At 51.8% G+C, this 16,760-nt stretch overlaps 1 protein-coding gene across 1 annotated transcript; it reads left to right on the top strand.

Annotated features, from left to right (window-relative positions):
- Positions 1–786: 786 nt before the first annotated feature.
- EIF2D (eukaryotic translation initiation factor 2D) lies at positions 787–16,512 on the top strand. Its single transcript, XM_004578694.3, has 15 exons — positions 787–1,023; positions 2,039–2,229; positions 3,120–3,203; positions 3,893–3,983; positions 6,702–6,809; positions 7,826–8,070; positions 8,366–8,483; positions 9,954–9,999; positions 10,275–10,378; positions 10,497–10,646; positions 10,925–11,014; positions 11,665–11,760; positions 12,982–13,102; positions 15,475–15,649; positions 16,313–16,512. Exons 1-15 carry the CDS (start codon positions 968–970, stop codon positions 16,381–16,383), a joined length of 1,746 nt encoding a protein of 581 aa, XP_004578751.2. The 5' UTR covers positions 787–967; the 3' UTR covers positions 16,384–16,512.
- Positions 16,513–16,760: the final 248 nt, after the last annotated feature.

Here is a 16,760-nt window from a genome sequence, read left to right as displayed (position 1 = left end):
GAAGGCAGGAGCTGGAAACTCATCAGGGTCTCCTATGTGAGTGGCAGGGACCTAAGTACTTGGACCATTTTATTTTGTTTTCTTGATTGCTTGAGCTGGGAGCTGGAAAGGAAGTCAAACAAAGAGGACTCCCCAGGACTGTCTGGCCCTTCAGCTCTGAAGCTCTCATCAACACACTTGAAGTTAGTAGGGTCCAGGGCCTCAGGACGCACAGGCATCTCAAATGGGTGCCAGTCCTGGTTGCTCCTCTGTCATGCAGCTTCCTGCTCACGGCCTGGAGAGGCAGCAGAGGGCAGCTTGGGCTCCTGTGCACTCATGTGGGAGACCCAGAAGCATCTCCTAGCTTCTGGCTTTGGATTGGCTCAGCTCCGGTTTGTTGCAGCTACTTGGGATGAGAACCAGCAGATGGAAGATCTTTCTTTCTGTATTCTTCTTTGTGTAAATCTGCCTTTCCAATCAAAATAAATACATCTTTAAAAAAAAAAGCATGTAAGAGTCCTGCAAGTTTAATAAAGCATGAGTGCAATTAATTTTGCACAATTGAAAAATCAAACTGAATAGAAACGGAGCTGGCAAAGCGTCTACTCAACGCGGTACTCGGCACAGATGAAGTGCAAAGAAATGAGCCGAATCGTCTTGAGCAACACAGAGCCCACGACAGACCCGCAGCCCCCCGCCCCCAGCACTAGCGCAGGCGCAGAGCCTGGCCAGTGGCGGGGCGGGAACATCTCCGGGAGCCGCCCCGCTCCGCCCTGCCCTGTTCAGTTCCCGGCCTCGCCACTAGGGGCGGTCGCGGCCTGCGCAGTGGTGCCGGACGGCATAACTGCGCGGCCGGTTTCCTGCCGGGCCCCTTTCGCGGCCGTGCCCAGCATGGCTGCCCCCAGGGCTGCAGGCCGGGGACCCTCGGCGCTCTCGCTTTCCTGACGGTCCCGGCTCTTCTTGCCTTGCACGGGCCACACCAGCAGACATGTTTGCCAAGGCCTTTCGGGTCAAGTCCAACACGGCCATCAAGGGGTCGGACAGGTGAGGGAGCGAGGGCACCTGAAGAGCCCACGAGGCACCTGTCCTGGGCCCTGCTGGCCCCTTAGCTCTCTCTGGGCCGGACCAGCCGCCCTGGGCCGAGGGGCAGCAGCCTGGGGGGCGAGCGCGGGCGCGGTGAGGGGGCCTGGACTATCTGCCAGGCTGTTTTGGATAGTCTCTAGTCTTTAGTTTAAAGAGAATGTCATTTAATCATGACTGTGACTGTTTTAAGAGTTGTAGAAGGTGCAACCGATGAAGGAATACAGCAACCCTGTGCTCCAAAATTACTTGGGAGGGCTTAGATAGGGTGGAGAGAAGGCGTTCTGAGAACTAAAAGTGCTAGACAAAAAGTGGCTGCTTTGTGCAGGAGTCACAGATGGAAAGGGAGATGCCAGGGAGTGGGCGCACACGGTAATATGCAGGTACTGCCATTGAAAACCAGTGACCTATACTTATCTGCTCTCTCTCCTCCCCCCCTTTTTAGATGCGTTTTAATTTGAAAGGCATAGTTAGGAGAGAGACAGAGAGATCTTCTGTCCTCTGGTTCACTCCCCAAATGGCCCCAAGGGCCAGAGCTGGGCTGGTCCAAAGCCAGGAGTCAGGAGCTTCTTCTGAAGCCATCCCATGTGGGTGTAGCGGCCCAAACTCTTGGACCATCTTCCACTGATTTCCCAAGCTTATAAGCAGGGAGCTGGCTGGGAAGTGGAGCAGCTGGGACTCAAACCTGCACCCATATGGATGCCAGCACCGCAGACCCTAAGCCATGGTGCAGCCCAGCTGTCAGTTTTTAGTGCTGTGGTATACCTTGTAGCCATGAGAAAGGATTGGGGTCTGAGGACAAGGCATGAATCAGGAAGGTATCCCGTACCAGGCTAATTGGGATGTCCATTGGGCATCTGTTTTCTTATCCATAAACTGCACCAGGAACTTGGGAAGGTAGATGGGAGAGAGAGCAGGGTGTTGAGCCAAGCAGGCTTTTTAAAGGGAGTCCTGAGTTTTCTCCCTGTACTTTCTGTAGGAGGAAGCTCCGGGCAGATGTGGCGGCAGCTTTTCCTGCCTTGGGTATGGATCAGGTCTCTGAGTTGGTCCCTGGCAAGGAGGACCTCAATGTTGTGAAGCTGTATGCCCACAGAGGAGATGCAGTGACTGTGTACATGAGTGGTGGTAACCCCATCCTCTTTGAACTGGAGCGGAATCTGTACCCAACAGGTATGCCAACACGATGGAGAGGGCTGGTACTTCAGTCCTGGTATTAACACCTGCCTCGCTCTGTGTCTTCCCTTCCCCTTCCTCCCAGACAGCAAAGAAGCACATTGTCTCCAAGCCTACCATCCTCAATGATACCTTTGGACCTGGCCTTCCTAGTTTTGGGTCTCTCAAGACCAGAAAGTTCCATAGGAGAGAGGGAGAGGGGAGGCTGACCCAGAAACATAGGCTGGGTACAAAGGGAAGTTCTTGGATGGGGGCACAATGGCTGGGGAGCTCAGTGGGGACTAAGCAGGAGTGGAGCTGGTTTCAGGGCATCTCAGGATGTTTCTTAGAACCTCCACAGTCGGATTTTAGTAAGATACTCAGAGTAGGTTCTGTGATAGAGCAAATGATGCTCGCAGGCAGTGGACTTGGTGATACAGTTCAGTGGAGGTCTGAGGCTCTGACTGTGCAGTGTTGCTACCCTAGGCTGTGTCTTCCTCCACTTCTGCCTCTCCATTCCTGTGCTAGCCCTGAAGACGGACATGGATGCCTCTTGATCTAAACACTTTGGATAAGTAGGAACAGGCTGGCTCCCTATTCTTCAGTGATTTCTGAAGTCATACCTAGGCGCCTTATTGACTCTCTCCTGCCCCCACTCTCTTCCACAGTAGCCTTTTCCTTTGGTTGCGTTCCAGGAGCAGAGTGGGCCCCTCACAGACTCAAGGGTTACTCAGTTTCTTAGCTCTGTTCTTAAAGAGTGTCACCTCTTGAGCATCAACCCCACAAGCTTCTTTCTGGCTTTGAGCTTCTCTTCTGCATTCCAGTTGCAGCGGCCATTGTGTCAGGCTTTGCCAGTTCCCTAGCAGATTGACTTTTCGGTGAAGAGTTTTCTGGGTCTGTTTGCACAGTGTACACGCTCTGGTCCCATCCCGATCTCCTGCCGACCTTCACAACATGGCCTCCAGTGCTGGAAAAACTGGTGGGGGGAGCAGGTAAGAGAACTGACTGAGACCTATTAGGGAGAGGTGTGTGTTTTTTTTTCCCCCCAAGTTTATTTATTTATTTGAAAGGCAGAGTTAAAGGAGGCACTCTTCATCCACTGGCCCACTCCCCTGCCAACAGCTTGGGAGCCAGGATCCATCTCCAGGCCTCTCACAGGGGTACAGTGGCCCAAGTATCTGGGTCATCCTCTGCTGCTCTCAAGCACACCAGCAGGAAGCTGAATTGGAAGTGGAGCAGCCGGGGCTCAAAGTGGCACCAATGTGGATGCTAGAATTACAGGTTGATGGCTTTACCTACCATGCCATAGCGCCAGCAAGTGATTCCATGAGTTTCTGGGTTCCATTGGTTGAAAGATAGCCTCCCCCACGTCTGTGTATCACACTTCTCGTGGGCTCTCTGAGGCTCCCTGGCCCTGTTGTAAGGCTCAAAGAATGTAAGTGATGTGAGAGAATTCCTAGTGGCCATGTGCCTGTCAGGACCAACAAGCTGAGTTCAGGGAACCAGTTCAGGCTAGAACCTGCCATGAAACACCTGGCCTGCAAAGGGCGGTCTGATACATTGTCCTCTTCGGTTTCCATGGTGAATAACAGAGTTGCTACTTACTAAGTGTTTGTCCAGAGGAATTAGCATGAAATTCAATGGAGGCCAAACTAAGTAGTGATGCTTCTTTTTCCTGCAGATTTGATGCTGCCAGGACTCGTGGTGCCCCCTGCTGGTCTGCCTCAGGTACAGAAGGGCGACCTCTGTGCCATTGCCTTGGTGGGGAACAGGTACTGTACCTTGACCTGGAAAAGCTTAGGTGAAAGGGGAGGTGAGGGGAAAGACAGCTTCCAAAACACCTGGGCCAAGAGTTGGCGGAAAACCGCAGTTCCTCTGATGGAGCAGCGAGCACACCTGCTGTGGAACAGCTACGGGTCTGCTGATGCCCATGTGCCTGGGCTGAGGGTGTTTGCTGCTGTGGCTCTTTTGTTTTTTGTTTGTTGGTTTTTGTTTTGTTTTGTTTTTTTACCGACTTCTAAATAACTAGGTTTACGGAAGGGTTTCTGGGTAGCATAGGATTCTGACTCCTTACGCAGCTCTGTAATGGAGCAGCTTCTGTACCTGCAGTGTAGTCGCGGCTAAGCAATGAGGACTGGTACGATATCGTTAGCTAAGTTCCATGCTCTCTAGAATGTCTCATTTGTTCTATTAGTGTCTTTTCTGTCCAGTGGACTGAGCCAGGATACTCTCTTGCATTTAGTTGTTACGTCTCTTGTCTCCTGCCTGTATCTTTATTTTGGTCTTTGCTTGTCTTTCAGTGTCTTCACATCTTTTTCTCAGTCTTCACATCACCATTCCTAACCTCTAAGTACTTTGAGTAGCCTGCTGATATGCAGGGTGGTCTCAACAAATTCACGGATTCAGACTCTTAGTATGTTTACAATTGACCAACCAACACGTCATTGCTTCCTTTTTCACATAAATCAAAAAGTTGTTATATGAACAGTTCTGAGAAATCCAAAGTCCCCTTACCTCACAGTCCTTTTCTTCTAGAAGTAGCTGTTGCTATTTCCTGTAAATTCTTGCTGCCTCTCTGTAGTCCAACTATATGAGAGCAGTTAAAGCGATGTGATTTAAAGATTGTATATTTATGTGAAAGGCAGAGTCAGAGAGAGAGACTGAGAGCTATTCCATCCACTAGTCTACCTCCCTGATGACTGCAAGGGCTAGGCCTAAACCAGGCTGAGGCCTGGAGCCTGAAACTCCATTTGCGTCTCCAGGGGCCCAGGTACTTGGGTTATCTCATGCTGCTACATGAGCAAGGAGCTGGATCAGAAGTGGAGCAACAGGGGCTTGAACCGGCACTCCTGTGGCATGCTGGCTTCACAGGCAGTGGCTTAACCAGCTGTGCCACAACACTGGCACCAGTGGATTTTTTCTCCATCTGGTGTGGTGTGGACGTTTTTCTTGTGGGCACACACACAGCTGGTGTTGGAGGGTGTCCTCCCCGTTGGGTGTTTAGGTTGGCCCCCATGTGTCTCTATGACAGTTTTCTTGATACTGCTACAGAGTAGATGTGGAAAAGCAGCACTGTTAATTTGACAATGATGCCTGTTTGCTGTTTGTTCGCCAAAAGGCTGTATTTGTTTTTGCTTCTACTCACAGCACATTTGGAACCTGCTTCCCTACATTGTGGCAGCACTGGGTATGGGTCGTTTTCATTTGTGTTGCCCTACTGAATGATGAGTGAATAGTATCATCATTTTCAGGATTTCTCTTTCAAATAGACAAGCAGAGAAATATCTTTCATCTTCTAGTCCATCAAATGCCTGCCATAGCCAGGGCTGAGTGAGGCTGAAGCCAGGAACCCAGAACTCAATCCGGGCCTCCCACCGAGAGGGCAAGGACCACTTCCAATCCATCACCTGTTGCCTCCCAGGGTGTGCGTTAGCAGACACCTGGAGTCCCAAGCAGAACCAGGACTGCGGATCCAGACGCTGTGCTATGGGATATGGGTGCTGACCACTGCACCAGAGGCCCGCCTTTCAGTTTATTAATAGTCACCTTTTCCAGAAGGATGAGGAGATGACTTGTAGGCTTGAACGGCTTGACCTTTGTGTGGTAGACCCGGTAAGTGGAGCCACAAAATTTAGTGAAAAAGTTGAAGTTTAGGCCTTGGGGACTACGTCCGCTGGATGTGAGCTACTGGAGCAGTCTTGTGCAGTCCCTCATTGTCTACTCTGGTCACCTTCCTCAAGACACTATGCAGCCAATTCATGTGTCACTCTGGGTTGATGGAGAGTTCTCTGGGCTTCGGGAGTTTTTGTATCACTATGAATGTGGTTATTTCTGACATCCTGAAAACATACAGATATATGGTTTCCCAGAGCAAGCCTTGTTAGAAAGAACTGGTGCTGTAGGGGCTAGCCTTCCACCCTGTAGTGCCAATATCCTATTGGGTGCCAGTTTCTGTCCTAGCTGCTTCACTTCTGATCCAGCTCCCTGCTGGTGCCCTGGGAAAGCAGCTCCTTGCTAATGCAGACTGAGGGAGGCAGCAGGCGATAGCTCAAGTTCCTGAGTCCCTGCCACTCAGGTAGGGAGACCTGGATAGAAATCCAGGCTCCTGGCTTTAGGCTGCCTGGGCCCTGGCTGTTGCAAGCATCTGGGGGGTGAACCAGTGGCTGTAAGATCCCTCTTGGTTTGTCTGTCTCTGTATGCCTTTCATAGAGTAAATTGAAAGTTGTTTTTTGTTGTTGTTGTTTTTAAAGAAAAGAGACTTTAACTGTCCTTCCACATTTAATTCATACTAAGAATGAGCCAGAGGCAGTGGTAATGTCAGCACAGGGTCTCGAAAGTGTCATCAGCGGAGAATTTGAAGGAAGTCGAGACTGACCCGAGTTTAGTTTTGTAGTGCAAGCTGGGACTGCCATGCTTCTCTTGGGAGATCCTGATGCATGCTCTTGTGGGAGTCTTCCACTGACCCCGCTCTCTGGCCTTCCTCTTCTCAGAGCCCCTGTAGCCATCGGAGTGGCGGCCATGTCCACAGCTGACATGCTGACGTCAGGCCTGAAGGGCAGGGGCTTCTCTGTGCTCCACACCTACCAGGACCACCTGTGGTAAGTACAGGGGGTGGGGTGGGCGGAGAGAGCAGGGGCCTGGGTTCAGAAAGCCTTAGTCCCCACCGTGTCCTCAGGCAGATCGCCATCTCGAGTTTGGCTTCTTTGCCAGCTGAGGAAAGAAGAGAGTATTCTTCCTATTTAGCTAAGAGGTTAGACGTTTATTTTCAGGGTGGATGATAGCACCCCAGACCTGGAAGAAGCTTTAAGAGACTGGCTCACCTCTGCCCACCCCATGGTTACGTTGGCTTGTGTTGGTTTTGCTGGTCAGTCTGGCCTTATCTGCCACACCCTTTATAGGCATCATCTGGCTTCATAACAGGTGCTTTGGGGTTCAAATGCAAGCAGGTCAGATCCATGGGCCCCAGGATGAAAATCTGCTCACTCATTCAGGTTCCACTTTCGGTCTCCCCCTTGTTATAGAAGTAACATGTGCTGACTAGCTGTTGCTGTTAGGGCCATGTCCTGGTTCTTGATCTGGTCATTTGATCATTTTACCACGGCAGTGAACAACAATGCCCCTTGCCTTTTAGGGAGGGCTGAGGTGGCGTGGTGCAGACTCCTGCCATCTGTTCTGGGCCTCAGGTTGTTGCTGGGGCTGCAGCAGCACACCAGGGCTGCAGCTGCGTTTGCCATCTCAGTTTTGCTCCTGGTTCCAGATGGCGTTGTTATTTTAAACTTGTCCGGGGAGGAGCTTTAGAACCCCAGATTTAATTGCTTTTCCTTCATCTTTCTCTGTCTCAGGATGTCTGTTGATAATTCTTACATTGTTTGGGTTGGGGAGAGGAAAGAATGATTCTCCCCATTTCAGAGGGGAGGAAACTGAGGCATAGAACTCTTCTGGGTCCAGGATTGGAAGTGGGATTGACGAGGCCCAGACTCCCTGTTCCCTTGTTCCCTCACAGACGCCCCTGCCAGGGGTTGCTGCTTGCTGTGAGCCCCTGGCTGACTCCGTGCCCAGGTGTGGGTGTGGGTATGGGCTGCGGCCTGGTGTTTCTGACGTGATATTCTTGCAGGCGATCCGGGGCCAAATCCGCTCCACCTTCCATGGCACCCCTGGTGCCGGATCCCACGGATATCAGAGATGACAAGGCGTCTACACAGGATCCCGTGCCGCTGGAAGACATGAGGCGCCTGGTGCTGGAGGGAGAGAAAGAGGGGAGTGGGGAGGTGCCTCACGAGTGTGGGGACACGTCTGCCCCAGAAGCCAACAGCGCTGGAGGCCTGGAGCAGGACCCCACAGACAGCAGGACACTGCAAGGTACAGCTCCGGGAGGGTCAGGGCTAGGACACAGACGGGCCCCCTCCCTTGGGACCAGAGTGGTACTGAAGGGAGTGTCGCAGCCCTGGGACCTGTTGCCTGGAGTCCTTGCTGTGTATGCCCTGTGTCCTGGTGCCAGTCTGCCCCAGCTCCTGAGCCCTCCAGGGTTTCTTTGCGCCCTCCTGGCTGTGAGCCCCAGAAGGGGGAGCCCAGAGGCCAAGGTGGGGGTGGAGCTGGGCCCCCGCAGGCATCCGGCCTCCCTCTGGAAGGAGGTTGTGTGGTCTTTGCCTGGCAGAGCAAATGGATGAGCTGCTGCAGCGATGCTTCCTGCACGCCTTGAAGTGCCGCGTCCAGAAGGCCGACCTCCCACTCCTCAGCAGCACACTGCTCGGCAGCCACATGTTCTCCTGCTGGTATAGTGGCTCCCTCCCGTTCCCGGATGGTGGGACCCAGCGGGGCTGAGGGGGGCCTGGGGGTGCCATGAAGGGTAGAAGGGTGGGAAGTAAGCAGGGTCCTGGGTTTTACACACTTAGGTTTCAGCCAGTGAGAGGAGGTGGAGGAAGTGGATAGTTCAGATTTGCCCCCCTTCAACTCCGGTGTTCTCTGCCATGGCCCCTCGGGGAGGCGGGGGGGTGGGTAGGGCCGGTTTCCTGAGCTGTCTCAGATTAAGTGGGTGATCTGGGAGAGTCCCAGGATGGCTTCTTGTCAGGGTTCTCCTTCTGGAATGGTCAGTCTCTTCACATTTGTGAAATATACAAGGGCCATGTTAGATGGTGTCAGAAAGAAGAAGTGATGTGGGACCCTCCTCCATCTCCTCCTTTCCCCCAAAGCACAAGCCAGGAGGAGGGGTGTGCTTCAGGGGTCTCAGGAGTGCAGGGCTCCTGCCATGCTTCTCTGAGCCACTTGCAGCACTGTCCGGATTGATGGCAAGAGGAGGTGGTCTCTGACAGCTAATAAACACCCGATAAATGCTGTTGTGTCGGTTATGGAGTTTATCCTAAGACTGGATTTCTTTTTTAGGGGGGAATCTTGCTCTGTTTAAGTGGCTCTCAGTGTCTGCCTGTCACATGTGGGCTGCTTCAAGGTGTCCTACACCAGGGAGGTTGAGGAATTTGTCATGACCTTGCTGGGTTGTCAGGACTGGGGAGAGGAGGTGGGGGGTTCTGGGGTGTTCTGCAGTATGAAGTCTGCATCTGCAGTGGTGCTGTCTTCTGGAAGGGTTATCCCTAGCATCTTGCTGCTGTTGAATGTCACATTGTGAAAAAAGAGAGGTTCTGGGGAGAGGAGAGCGGGCACAGCTCTTATCTGGAAGCTCCCTCCAAAGCTAATGTCGCTGGGATAAGAGGCAGCAGACGTGTCGTGGAGGGGACCCAGGATCAGGCCAGGGCACATGAGCTGTGGACCACCACTGTGGTGTCGGTGTGGCGATGGAGAGTGGATAGGTGATGGGTGGCCACAAGGTGGCGCTTGCTGACCCTGCACCAGCCTGGATGCCCAGGCTGTGAGTTTGGTGTTGGGAAGGACCCGTTGAGGGGTGGAGTCCTGCCGTTCAAGAGGAATCTAAAGCTCTAGCCAGTATCGCAGCTCTTTTATTCTAAATTTAAATGAATTTAAAGTAAAGGTAGAAATTTAGTTCGTCGGCGACCTGAGTCACATTTCAAATGCTTAGTTGTCATATAGGTGGCTCCCATGTGGACAGCACAGAAGGGGATGGGCTGCCTTCCTGGGAAGTTCTTTTGGACAGCCCTGGCTGGTGTCACACCTGGACAGAGTTCTGGAACTGTGACCTGTGGGAAGAGGGCATGGGGAGGAAGGCTGAGGGGGAAAGGCTGTCTTTCCTGGTGTCAGTTCACTTAACTTGCCTTTTCTCCATTTGCTGCCAGCCCAGAGGGCCGCCAGCTGGACATAAAGAAGTCAAGTTACAAGAAGGTAAATAGCAGGCACCTACTTTGCATTCTACACGGAGAGCCTCATGGGGCACACAGGACACTGGGGAGGCCCTGGGTGGGTAGTACCACTCGCTCTTCCCTTTGGACCTCCCGGCTTAGCGTCCAGCAGGCCGGATGGAGCTGCACAGGTCTTGGGGTGATGGGGGGAGGGCTGGCCTCTCATCCCTCCACAGGTGCTGCCTGCTAGGCCCGGCCCGGCTGAGGTGCTGTGTCAGGGAGCCTAGGAAGTGGCTGCCACTGGTCCTTTCTCCTTAGCTTTCCAAGTTCCTGCAGCACATGCAGCAGGAACAGATCGTGCAGGTGAAGGAGCTCAGCAAAGGGGTGGAGAGCTTGGTGGCTGTGGACTGGAGACACCCGAGGTGAGTGCCCACAGCCCGCTGGCCGTGGCTCAGCTGGCCCTGGGTGTCTGGGACCCAGAGCGGGGACCGCCAGGATGCTAGTACAAAGTGTGTTTTCTTTCCTTCCACTGGGTTTTAGGATCACATCTTTCGTCGTACCCGAGTCCTCCCTGACCTCTCAGACTGACCACGAGGGTAGCGGGGAACAGCCCTATCAACCCCCGGACATAAAACCCCTCTACTGTGTCCCAGCTGGCATGACCCCGCTCTTCCAGGAGTCTGGCCACAAGTGAGTGTGGGGGCGGCAGCCCTCCTCTGCCTGCTGGGGTCCCAGCCTCCTCGGCCCCGTCTCCCGTAACTCCAGCTTCAAGCCTCCTCCTCTGTGGTAGTTTCCTGGACAAGGTGAACAAGAGTGTATGTCTCCCTTTGCTGCCATCATGCAGGAGGGCTTGCCTCAGTCAGGGGGAAGGGAAGAAAGCAGTGGTCGAAAGCCGAGGCAGACACCTTGCTGAGCAAGTCTTGAGGCTGGCACAGCCTCAGCGGACTCCTCTGGTGCTCCCGTTCTAGGAAGGGGAGCCTCCTCGAAGGCAGCGAGGTCCGAGCTGTCATCATTGACTACGCCAAGAGAAATGACCTGGTTGACGTGGACAACAGGAAGTGAGTGGGGGAGGCGGGGAGCCAGGTCTGCCTGGTTCAGTTTTCACTTTCTGGGGTGCATTGTAGCAGCCATGGCATCTCTGATATCATCCCGAGAGCTGGCTTCCAGGCAGTTCCCACTCAGGCTGCTTGGCACCTGCCACGCGTCGGCGTTTGGCTAAAGGCCCCCACTGATGCCCATGTGCACGGGGCACTGTGAGGGGTGGGATGCAGACCTCACACACAACTCACCCAAGTCTTCAGAGCTTTTTGCTATTTACTTAGTTGGTAAAGGACCAACTGAACAGAGTTCCATTCATTTTTTTCTTACTTTAAAAAGACATCTTGAGTAAAAGGCCTAATCTAACCCACATTTAAGGAGCTCCGCTTCCTGTCTTTGTTCCTGGCCAGGCACCTGTGAAGCTGAGTCAGAGCCTCGGCCCCCAGGCTGGCTGCAGAGCGGGGACAGGTCCTGGGAGTTGTCCCATCCGTCTTCCCCTCCATCACCTGCCTCTCCCCCTGGGGAAGGCTGGAGTGTCCCACGCTTAGGGTACATTGCCTGGTGGACTGGGGTCCTTGGTTGAGGCTGCCCCTGCATGAGTGCTGAGGGCAGGTAAGGGCGAGTCGCGAGGTGCCTGAGTCTGGGATTTCCTCCTTGCTTCGTCCTCTAGTCTTGTGCAGTTGGATCCCACCCTGTGTGACTGCCTACTGGAGAAAAACGAGCGGCACAGCGTCCTGAAGCTGCCGTGGGACGGCCTGGTGAGCAGGTGAGCGGAGCTGGCTGTGCCTCCCCACGACCACGCCCAGCCCTTCGTCTCTGTCACATGGAGCTGCAAAACTGTCACTTTTCCAGTTTCTGGCTTCTGTCTCTATTCATACAATAGCAGTCTATATAAGCACAGGCTTGAATAATGATGGCGGGGCGTCTTGAACCATTAGAGCAAATACCATATAGTAGAACTTGAGAGGAAGAAAGAAAATGAATATTACTAAAAATAAAAACTTCAAGTAGATATAGAAGCAGAAAAAGACTGGGGAGAATTATTCTAAAGTCATCAAAGGAAAGACTTTTGTTAGAGATTTATTCTTATTGGAAAGTCAGATATATAGAGAGGAAGATCTTCTGTCCGCTGATTCACTTCCCAAGTGGTCGCAATAGCTGGAGCTGAGCCCATCCAGAGCTAAAAACCTCTTCCAGGTCTCCCACACAGGTGCAGGGTCTCAAGGCTTTGGGCCATCCTTGACTGGTTTCCTGGGCCACAAGTAGGGAGCTGGATGGGAAGCAGGGCTGCCTGGATTAGAACCGACGTCCATATGGAATCTCGGTTCATAAAAGGCAAGGACCTTAGCCACTAGGCTACCATGCCGGGCCCAGGAAAGACTTTTTGTCCTCATGTCCACAGCACAGCTGACTATCGCCCATTGGCTAAATCGGACCTACCACCTGTTCCTGTAAATAAAGTTTTATTACACTACAGCTATTCCCATTTGTATGTTGTCGGTATAATACTTTTGTGCTACAGTAATGTCAAGATGGAGAAGCAGCAACACAGACCACGTGGTCCACAGAATCTAAGATATTTACCATTTGGATCTTTGTTGAGAAAGTTTGTAAGTCCTGTACTGTATGCCAGGAAGAGAACATCCGGTTGGGCACAGGTAGAAATCCCTGTGCAAGAAGTGTTCTGTGAAAGATGCGCCCTGGCCCTTTGTGGAGCAGTTGGGGGCAGCCAGCTGGGTAAGGAGCATGGGAGGACAGAGCGCATTTTCAGAAGGCCAGGTCCATGCACAGTCACGGCCGCCCCTTCCCCAAGTTGATGCCTCTTATCACAGGCCACACTGTGACAGCTCCGAGAGACACACATGCCTGGCCAGATGCTGAGTTACTTGGCAGCCCGTGGACCTCGCCTGCAGGGGCGGTGTAGGCCCAGCCGCCTGCTGGCTGTTAGCTTAGTCACCTCACAACCCTAAACGCCCGCCCGTTCCAGATGTTTGGAGAAACTGCAGCCTGCCTATCAAGTGACCTTTCCTGGACAAGAGCCCATCGTGAAGAAGGGGAAAATCAGCCCCATTGACATCACCCTAGCACAGAAGGCCTCTAATAAAAAGGTAACTTTAGAAATCACAATGTGTGGTCCACAGCAGGCTTCTAAGAAGCTAGATACAGTGTTTAAGGATGGTGATAAATGACAAGTTAATGATGAGGTCCCTGCTAAGTCCCACTCTCCCTAAGTGACTGGAGGCTTTCAGATTGGCTCCAAACACCTTCAAGAAGACTCAGAAGCGCCCTACTTGTGTGCTGGGCAAAGCCCAGTGTAAGACAGGTGGCGCTGGCCCTCCCTGCTCGATGCCCTCTTTGATTTTGTGCCAGGAAATTTGCTAGGACCTGGTCCCAAACGTAGACAAGATTTTATTTTTATTTATTTCTCATAGTACTCTTTCACAGACTTTCAGCTCTGCTACATTCTGTTCTGAAAATCACTTGTACAAAAATGTGGCTGGAGAGGCCAAGCGTGGTTAGCTTGGCAACACAGAGTCATTGGAAACAATTGACCTGTGTCCTCAGCTATGTGCAGGGCTATCCCCTGGAAAAGCAGCGTGTTTACTTGGCCTGCCGGAGAAGACAGAAATGGGGTTATTGGGAGGAAAGTCCAACCAGACAGACTTGGTTCCGAATAGAGAACTTTCTAGGAGTTTGTGTGCACAAGCTCTGGAACCTGGCCTGGGCTCACAGGCAGCTCTTTGACCCAGGGCAGACTGCTCCTCCCCTGAGTTTCCTTATGGTGGTCCCAATCACGGGAAGACATAGCAAGGATCAAAGGAAGGAGGGTGCGTGGGTGGGGCACTTAGAATAGTACACGGCACACACAGTGATGGGAGCCACTGTGGGAACCGAGTCCGCGCTGGCTCTGGCTGGCCTCTACCTTCTAATGTGCCAGGCAGACACTTGATAATAGTAATGATTAATGATTAATAGTTAATAGTAAAAATTGTCCAGAATTGAAATTGGTAGTTCATAAAATAGTGATTTATTTCCTAGAGGTCTTGAACAAAGATTAGGCATCACCAGCAGGGAGAAGACATGTTGGGGGTACCTGTATCATGTCAGGAGCTGGACTGAGCTGCCAAGGTCAAGTGGTAGAAAATATTATTTTTTTAAAGATTTATTTTCCTTTGAAAGGCACAGATTTTACAGAGAGGGAAGGAGAGATAGAGGTCTTCAATCCACTGGTTCACTCCCCAGATGGCTGCAATGGCCAGAGCTGAACTGGTATGAAGCCAGGAGCCAGGTGTCCCAAGGACTTGATTGGGCCACCCTCTGCTGCTTTCCCAGGTCACAAGCAAAAAGTGGGATAGGAAGTGGAACAGCTGGAACATGAGCAGCACCCATATGGGAGATATGGGATGCTGGCGCTGTGAGGCAGAGGATTAGCTTGCTGAACTACCCCACCAGTGCTAGTGTTCTAGAAATTTTACAGGCTTGATTGGTAGCCATCCTCCCTATGCATGCAGATAGCAACACTCGACCATCTCTAGTCATGAATGAGAGAGGACCTGTTCTAAAGCAACACACGCCAATTGTAATTTTATTTTACTCGTTAAAGGGATTCTTTAAACATTTCTTTAATTTTTAAACTTTAGTTTTATTTGAAAGGCAGAGAGAGAAAGAGACATTCAGAGATCTTCCTTCTGTTGGTTCGATCCGCACATGCCTGCACAGCCAGGGCTAGACCAGGCTTGAACCAGGAGCCCAGCACTCAGTCCGAGGCACCCAGGTGGCAGGGAGCCAAGTCCTTGGGCCACCACCTGCTGCCGCACATTAGCAGGAAGCCGATGTAAGTGGAGCTAGGATCAGAGCCCCAGTACTCTAAGATGAGGGTGTCATAAACAGTGACTTAATCACCACGCCAGATACATGCACTGTGGTTTTTGTTTTAATCTCAAAGTTCGTGGAAAAGCTGGTTTCACCTGTGTTATTGATTGGATGTTTGATATTAACATTATTGCTCATGTACTTGTAGTTGTACTGCTAGTTTTGTTTTTATGGAAGAAGTGCCTTTATCTTTTGGAGCTGTATTTTGAAATGCTTACAGATGGACAAACTGATCCATTGTCTGGGAAGATTTGCTTTTGCATTAAAGGAATCCGAGATTGGGGAGTGGATGGGGATATAGGTTAGTCAAGGTTGTTCAAACGGGATTAGTGTGTGCGGTTCATTATGAGGTTCCTTTGTTCATGCTTTAGACTATTATATTTAGGATAGTGATTCCACCCTACTAAATATAAAACACATCCATTGGATAGAGAGAATCAATTGAGAAGCACCAAAGTAAGTTATTTGGATACAAAGAAGCCATGGTTACGGGGGTGGGGACCCATGAGAGCCCCCATGAGGGGGCCGCTGGGGCTCCAGGTGGCCTTCTGGATGGGAGGACATGTGGCGGCACCCAGCTTCAGTATCTGTCCCTGCTGTCCCTCAGGTGACTGTGGTCCGGAACTTGGAGGCCTATGGGCTGGATCCTTACTCTGTGGCTGCCACCCTCCAGCAGCGCTGCCAGGCAAGCACCACCATCACTCCTGCCCCTGGTGCCAAGGACAGTCTGCAGGTGCAGATCCAGGGCAACCAGGTCCACCACCTGGGCCGGCTGTTGCTCGGTGAGCATCTCCCCTCCTGCTTGGCAGACGACTCAGCTAGGTCTCGTCATTATGACCTTTGTACCCATACAGACGCCCCCTGGCTTAGGATGGCTTAAATTCAGGAGCTTCCAGCTTCGTGATAGAAAAGTGATATTTGTTAGCAAGCATGCTTCACAGTTTAAGCTGTGATCTTTCCCTGGACTGACAAGAAGGTGGGCAGCCCTCATGATGTCAGACAGTGGTGGTAGCAACCCGAGGTTGCAGAGAGCAATAGTGACGCTTGAACGTGTGCTGGTTGCTAAACACACGTGGAGAATTAGGTGACTTCAGTGCAGTCTCGACTTAGAATAATTTCAGCTGGTGATGGGTTTATCAGTCTGTAAACTGCAGGTCAGGGAGCATCTGTGTATACTCACCCGCACACACACACGCTCATGAGGAAGTCACACGCACCAGCTCTGCGTGTGGACACTTCAGCCTCAGCCATGGGGAGCTGGGTGTGGTAGAGCATGTCACAGGAGGGCCCTTGTGTGGGAGGAATGAGCCTTAAGAGGCGTAGCTGTGCCAACGAGCAGCATGGGTCAAGTTCAGGGCCAGGAGCACTGGGATGGGGCAGGGTGGCAGGGCTGTCAGGGAGCCAGCTAGTGCCACACTCAGGGGTTTCTGCTGTTCGGATTGCAGAAGAGTATCACCTCCCTCGAAAACACGTGCAGGGCCTGGAGAAGGCCCCCAAGGCCGGCAAGAAGAAGTGACTCCTGTTGCACGCGGTGAGCCCAGTGGCTTCCAACTCGGAGCTGGTAATTCCTATGAGCATTTTCAACTTTTACAAATCAGAAATATAATTCTTTACTGAAATAAATTTTTATTCTGATCTAAATCTGTTCTTTTGTTTCCTCCACTTAAATGAAATGGGACTAGCTTTTTTTTATCCATTTTTTTTATTGTGTTGTTGACAATCTTTACATAGTTAATTACGGTAAAAAAAAAAAGGTTCAGGGGCTATAGGGAAGTGGGTGAGACTATTATGTCCATATTGTTTCCTTCATGTATCTGAGGTAAAGGGGGATATTGAGGGAGAAGCCCCACCCAGTTTTCCACCCACCCCAAGTCCAGGATGTGGGGCATGCTC

Source organism: Ochotona princeps, chromosome 10 (genome assembly GCF_030435755.1).
Source record: "Ochotona princeps isolate mOchPri1 chromosome 10, mOchPri1.hap1, whole genome shotgun sequence".
NCBI lineage: Eukaryota > Metazoa > Chordata > Mammalia > Lagomorpha > Ochotonidae > Ochotona > Ochotona princeps.
This window is presented reverse-complemented; position numbering and strand designations above follow the sequence as displayed.